This window comes from Miscanthus floridulus, chromosome 1, assembly GCF_019320115.1.
Source record: "Miscanthus floridulus cultivar M001 chromosome 1, ASM1932011v1, whole genome shotgun sequence".
NCBI lineage: Eukaryota > Viridiplantae > Streptophyta > Magnoliopsida > Poales > Poaceae > Miscanthus > Miscanthus floridulus.
In genome coordinates this window covers 195,084,040-195,091,580 of record NC_089580.1, presented here as the reverse complement: position 1 = coordinate 195,091,580, position 7,541 = coordinate 195,084,040, and the positions used below count along the sequence as shown (strand labels likewise).

At 45.1% G+C, this 7,541-nt stretch overlaps 1 protein-coding gene across 1 annotated transcript; it reads left to right on the top strand.

Annotated features, from left to right (window-relative positions):
* Positions 1-1,136: 1,136 nt before the first annotated feature.
* LOC136469416 (uncharacterized) lies at positions 1,137-1,730 on the top strand. Its single transcript, XM_066467619.1, has one exon. The coding sequence runs from the start codon at positions 1,137-1,139 to the stop codon at positions 1,728-1,730; it is 594 nt and encodes a 197-aa protein (XP_066323716.1).
* The last annotated feature ends 5,811 nt before the right edge of the window (positions 1,731-7,541 follow it).

Below are 7,541 nucleotides of genomic sequence, written 5' to 3'. Positions count from 1 at the left end.
AGCAAGTCACGCCGTAACTCCTCTGTGATAGCAGTGGCAACGAAGGAACGGAAAATCTAAAACTGATGGCAACGAAGGGAACATATAATTTTGAATGGCAATGAAGAGATTGTTATAGTTTTCGATGGCAATGAAGGAATTTTCTCTTCAATATTGGATCAGCCATCAAGTAATGGCTCTGGCCTGCCAACTTCTGGGAGCATACAATGGCCCCGGCCGTTGCTTCCTGCTACTCGCCAACTGTGGTCATGTTTAGTTCCCAAAAATTTTCAAGATTTTCCCGTCACATCGAATGTTTGGACATATGCATGGAGCATTAAATATAGACGAAAAAAAACTAATTACATAGTTTGGTAGAAAACCACGAGACGAATCTTTTGAGCCTAATTAGTCTATGATTGGACACTAATTGACAAATACAAACGAAAATACTACATTAGCCAAAGCCAAAAATTTTAGCGCACTAAACACACCCCGTACTAGCAGAAGTTTTTGTTCTAGTACTTTATCATTGCCTATACTATGTCAGTACCAGAATGACAACAAAGCAAGCGGGAAGTCTTTATGCCTAGTGCGACTGTGCGAGTTTTGGTCCGTGACATGGCATCGTCGTCACCAGCGAAAATATGATGAATCCAACATGTAATATGTTGCAGTACGATCAAAATTCATCACAAAATTACAGTAGTGCCTTGCATGGAGGAGACTTGTGGACATGCCATGGAGGACTGCATTGAAGTCGGGAGGCGTACTGCACAACTGCGCCAGTGCAGCGTGTCGACGCGTGGCTTGTGGTTCACCGGCAGCCGATAGTTATGGACAGGGCGGGTCCTGAGATTTCAGGTGGCTAGTATATTACATGTGCTAATGTTATGGGCCACACTAAGCTTAAAGTAGCATTTTATCTACAAAGAAAACCACCAAGGTCGCCATGACAGTGTCACCCTCGGAGACGTGAGAGATCGCGGAGGCCCGTTAGAGTTCCGCCCACACTGGTGGCCTCCGAGCCGCAGCTGCCGCCGTCGGCGGCGGCCCACTCCCCCTCCTCTTCCCGTCCCCCACCGTGTTCCACCCCCGAGCTCCACCTTCCGTGCGACGCAGCTGGCCATGGCGGACATGCTGTGCGGACACCGGCCATGAGGGCCGCCCCGAGGCCACCGGTGCCGGCCTCCCCGCGCTCCTCCCTCCCTCAGTTGGAGCACTCGCCGCCTAGATCCGGTCTCCCCGTGCCTCCTCTGGTGCCGGGGCCGAATGCCGCGGCCGCTGCGGAGACCCGGTACGGAACATATCCCCCTCCGTGCGCGCCGCAAGATGCCCGCGACGCCGGCGCACCCCAACCCCTCACGCCGCCAGGGGACGCCACCTCCGCCGCCACGGACGCTCTGCCTCCTCGTGTGGGGGCCATGACCCCTCCGACGCCAGGGCTGGGCGCCGACGATGACGCTGCCTCCCTGCTACCCGTGGGATCCGGCGCGGTGTGGCTCTCCACGCCCCCACCGCCGCCTCCAGCGAAGACGGGGCCGACCATCGCGGCCGCCGAGTTCCCTGCGGCATCCAGTGCTAAGGCTTCTCCGCGGGCCCCCTCTCCATCACCACCGCCGAGGACGCCAGGCCCTAATGCCACGACCGACTGCAGCAGCAGCAGTGCCGAGTCCGCTCCTATGGGATCCGGCGCTGGGGAGCCTCCGCGGACCTCTCAGGTGCAGCTAAAAGTCCTAGTTTGGTTTTAGATAATTGATGAAACCTAGTACTAACTTTTATGCTAAGTGTGTGAATTAGATAAGGTTGGTACATTCCAAGTGGTGAAGCTAGAAGATGGTCCATGGAGGTGATGATGGACATAGATGATCAAGTGCTCATCATTTGGAAAAGAAGAAAGAGAAAAACAAAAATGGGCTCAAGGCAAAGGTATATGTGATAGGGCTATTTTTGGTTTGTACTCAAGACACCATAGAGGGTGTGAGTGATTTATGATCGATAGCCGTACTATTAAGAGGGAAAATTCTCGGTTAAAATGGTTATCAAGTGCCACTAGGTGAATTCATATGAGCATATGCATCAGGACCTAGTGTGAGCTAACATCGACCCTTATAAAATGCTTTGAAAAATGCTAACACACGTGCACACAAGTTCTACACTTTGTGGTTAGCAAGTTGGAAGCAAGGGTGAAGTCATTGTGGACTTAGAAAAAGAAAAAGGAGCAGACAACAGCGACCGGACGCTGGCTGGCCACGTCCGGTCAATTTTAGCGCAGCGCGGCTCGGCTGGCCGAGAGGGCCGAGGAGCGACCGGATGCTGCCACCTATGCGTCCGGTCACTCTTTGCTACAGTGGACTGACAGCGCGGTCGGATGCGCAACGCTCGAGTCTGGTCGGTAGTGACATACGATGACGTCAGTGGTTGAGGCGCGTGCGAGACAGAGAGAGATCCACCGAACGCTTGGGCATGTCAGGTCGCCTCTAACCTGACGCGTCCGGTCAATAGAAAATAGCTCTGGAACCTCTCTGGACTTGATCTGATGCTAGGTGTTCTAGAGTCCGGTCGTTCCAGCGTCAAGTCCGGTCGTCACTTAACCGTTGGCTCATCGGGGCTAGCCGTTGAGATCGGGTGGTGTACGTTTAAAGGGAGGCGACACATGGACGGTAGAGGATGACCAGACGCTGGCTGGTGCGTCCGGTCATGGCCCTTCTGCGTGTTCGATCAACACGTGAAAATAGGGAGGAGGGGACCAACAGCTCTATTTTGTTGGGACTCCCTATTTAAGTGTCTTGGCTGGCTCAAAGGCATCTCTCTTGGACTTGTGACATTCTTGACATCCTTGTGAGCTGAGCAAACTCCCTCCTACTCATCTCTCTTGCTTGATTGCAAATTCAAAGTGAGATTGAGTGATTCCAAGTGCATTTGCTTGAGTGATTGCATCTAGTGGCACTTGGGGATCGTTGTGGCTGCGGATTTCTTATTAATCTTGGTGGTTGCCACCACCTAGATGGCTTGGAGCAGTGGTGGTGGTCTGGCATGTGTTGGTGATTGTTCGTGGCCGGCTCCGGTGATCTTGTGAGGGGTCTTGCACCTTCCTCGGTGAAGCGCCGCAATATAGCTCTAGTAAATTGCTCATGTCATTGAGTTACCTCACTTGTGGGTCGGTTCTTGCGGTGTCCAACATGTTGACAAGGTTCATACAACACCTCTTAGCCACCGAACCACGAAGTGTTGGTCGACACAATGGGGACTAGCGTGCTAGCAAGTACGTGAACCTCGGGAGAAAAATCACTTGTCTCTTGCCATTGGATTTCTTCCGGTATTCATATTGTGTTGATTGATTGATTGGTTTATCTCCTCTACGTGGTTGTATAATCATCTTGCTCACTCATTTACATTCCCACAAACTAGCTGTACCAAGCTCTTTAGTGTAACTAGTTTTGAGAGCTTGTCTTACCATTGCTAGCTTAGCTTCTCACCTAGTTGAGCTCTTTAGCGTAGCTAACTTTGAGAGCTCTTAGTGACTTAGCCATTGATTATCTTAGAGATTATAGAAACTAGAGTTGTTTGGATAGAAGGCTTGCAACACTTGTTAGAGCTAGTGCAAAAAGCTTTATAGCCAATTAGTTGTCTAACAAGTTTGCTTAGTGGTTTATAGTTTTTAAATTAGGCTATTCACCCCCTTTAGCCAATTAGGACCTTTCAAGTGGTATCGGAGCTGTGGTCACCGTTTAATCAAGGCTTAACAACCTCGGTGCACAAAAGATGGCTCAAATCATGTTCAACCATGTTGGGGGTAAACCACCAATCTTTGATGGCACATCATTTGATTATTGGAAGAGAAAGATGAAGATGTACCTTGGTTCAATCAATGACAAGGTGTGGGATGTGGTAGAGAATGAGTTTGTGATTCTTGACCCTACCAATCTCACTGACAATGATAAGATCAACAAGCAATGCAATACCATGGCACTCAACACTATATACAATGTCATTGATTCAAAGATGTTTGAGCAAATCAAAGATCTTGATAAGGCAAGTGAAGTTTGGGTGAGATTAGAGGAAACATATGAGGGCACTTCAACGGTAAAAAGTGCCAAGCTCTACATGCTCAAAGACAAGCTATCCAACTTCAAGATGAAAGATGATGAGTCCAACCTGGAGATGTTCTACAGGCTTCAAGTTATCATCAATGATCTCAAGAGTTTGGGTGAGAAGGTGAAGGATGGGGACTTCTCTCATAAGTTCTTGATGTGCTTGCCAAAAAGATTCAAGACATTGAGAACTATCATCTTTAGAGGTGGATTAAAAGATGTATCTTCCAATGAGGTACTTGGAGATGTCATGACCGAAGATCAATACAATGATGATGATGATGAGGTTGTGAAGGAGGAAGACAAGAAGAAGAAAAGTGTGGCATTCAAAGCCAGCACTTCATCCTCCAAGAACAAGAGCAAGGGCAAAGCAAAGAAGAAAGATTCAAGTGATGAGGAGTGCTCCAATGATGATAGTGATGATGAAGCTCTAGCTCTCTTTGTGCGCAAGTTTGGCAAGATGATGAAGAAGAATGGCTATCATACAAGAAAGAGAAGGGATCACTCCAAGAACAAGGAGTATGCAAGATTATGCTACAAGTGCAAGAGTCCCGATCATATTATGGCGGATTGTCCATACAATAGTGATAATGAGGACAATGAGAAGAAGAAAAAGAAAGACAAGAAAGAAAAGAAGGAGAAGAAGATGACCTTCAAGAAGAAGAAGAAGGGTGGATCCTATGTTGTCACATGGGATAATGATGCCTCCACCGATGATGACTCAAGTGATGATGACAAGGCATCCAAGAAGAAGGCGCTAGCAAGCATTGCTATCAACAGCAAGCCTTCATTATTTGACACTTTATCATGCTTCATGGCCAAGGGCTCCAAGGTAAAATATGATGAGAGTAAAAATGATAACAATGAGAGTGAAAATGATAGTGATGATGATGAATTCTCTAATGAACAACTAATGAGCATGCTAGAACAAGCTGACTCAATAATTAAAAAGAAGAACAAGAAGTGCAAAGAATTACAAAAGAAGCTTGATGCTCTTGAGCAATCCTTTGATGAGCTCAATGCTACTCATGAGAGGCTAGAGAAAGCCCATGAGAAGCTTGACAAAGCTCACACCAAGCTTGAAAAAGCTCACTCCTTGCTTCTTGAATAAGATTAGGAAAAAGGAATGGTATCATGTGATGTGGGCATAACATGTGACTTAATTGATGAAACTTTTCATGAACCAATTGTTATTGCTTCCACTAACCCTTCATGTAGCTCATCATCCACTACCACCACCACTTCTACCTCTACTACTAGTGATGGTTTCACTTGTGATGACTCACTAATGGTTGAGAATGAGACTCTCAAGAGAGAGGTGGATGAGCTCACTCATGCCCTAGGCAAGGCCTATGGCGGTGAGGCCCGCTTGCTAAAGCGCTTGTGTAGCCAAAGGTTCTCTCTTAACAAAGAAGGATTAGGCTATACCCCCAAGAAAGGCAAGGAGGCCTTTGCTACTCCCAAATCTAGCTTTGTGAAGAGCAATGGTCGGTTTTGCAATAGATGCAAGCAAGTTGGGCACTTAGAGCAATATTGCAAGAACAAGAACAAGAATGCTAATGTATCCTCAATCAAGTTTGATTCTTGTTATTTGCTTACTAAGGGTGTGAAATGGTGTGAAGGCTAAGTTCGTTGGTACACCAATTGTGGGCTCAAAGAAGAAAGCTATTTGGGTGCCAAAGACCTTAGTAACCAACCTTCAAGGACGCAAGCAAGTTTGGGTACCTAAAAAGAATTGATCTTCTTTTATAGGTCAATTATAAAGCCAGAGGAAGGCATTGGGTGCTTGATAGTGGGTGCACACAATACATGACCGGTGATTTAAGAATGTTCAATTCAATCAATGAAAATGATGGCAATGGGGTAGATAGTATCACATTTGGTGACAATAGAAAAGGCAAGGTCAAGGGGCTTGGTAAGATTGCAATATCCAATGACTTGAGCATTTCCAATGTGCTACTAGCACAGAGCTTGAACTTTAACCTATTGTTGGTAGCTCAACTTTGTGATCTTGGTTTCAAGTGCATACTTGGGGTTGATGATGTAGAGATTATAAGGGTAGATGGCTCTAATTTGATCTTCAAAGGGTTTAGATATGAGAATCTATACTTGGTTGATTTCAATGCTAGAGAAGCTCAATTGTCAACATGTTTGCTCACTAAGTCTAGCATGGGTTGGTTATGGCATAGAAGGCTTGGTCATATTGGAATGAAATAATTGAATAGATTGATAAAGCATGATCTAGTTAGATGCTTGAAAGATGTTACATTTGAGAAGGACAAGTTATGTAGTGCATGTCAAGCCAGAAAGCAAGTTGGTAACACTCATCCTAAGAAGAGCATGATGAGCACATCTAAGCCATTTGAGTTGTTGCACATGGATTTGTTTGGACCAACCACATACACTAGCATTGGTGGAAACAAATATGGATTTGTGATTGTGGATGATTTCACTAGATATACATGGATGTTCTTTCTTGTTGACAAGAGTGATGTGTTTGCAACCTTCAAGACATTCATCAAGAGAATTCACAATGAGTTTGAGACCACCATCAAGAAAGTGAGAAGTGACAATGGAAGTGAGTTCAAGAACATAAGAGTTGATGATTTATGTGATGAGTTTGGAATTAGGCATCAATTCTCGATAAAGTACACTCCTCAATCAAATGGCCTAGTTGAGAGGAAGAATAGAACCTTGATTGACATGGCAGGATCAATGTTGAGTGAGTATAATATGAGTCATTCATTTTGGGCTAAAACAATCAACATGGCTTGCTACTATAGAAACCACCTCTATTGTTATCCCATGATGGAGAAGACACCATATGAGCTCTTGAATGGAAAAAGCCCAACATTGCATACTTTTGGGTTTTTGGTTGCAAATGCTACATATTGAAGAAAGGCACAAGATTGAGCAAGTTTGAAAAGAAATGTGATGAAGTTTTCTTGCTTGGTTACTCCACTACTAGAAAGGCATATAGAGTTTGGATTTTGGCTAGTGGTACTCTTGAGGAGGTTCATGATGTGGAATTTGATGAAACCAATGGTTCCCAAGAGAAAGATGAGAATCTAGATAATATGAGAGGCACTCAATTGGTCAATGCAATGAAGAAGATGGATATTGGTGACATAAGGCCTAGAGAAGTGATTGAAGTTAAATATGATAGAGATCAAGTGCTCTCTAACTCAAATGTGCAAGCTAGTGGTTCTCATGACCAAAATCAAGCTAGTTCATCATCTCAAGTGCAAGATCAACAAGTGGCTAGTTCATCATCTCAACCAAGTGATCAATCAAATGCAAGCAATCAAGTGCAAGTGCTCTAACCTACCAATGTTGCAAGAGATCATCCTTTGGATTCTATAATTGGTGATATCTCAAGAGGTGTACAAACAAGATCATTTTGTGAATACTTCTCATTTGTGTCATTCATTGAACCTAGAAAGATAGATGAAGCTTTGAAGGATATTG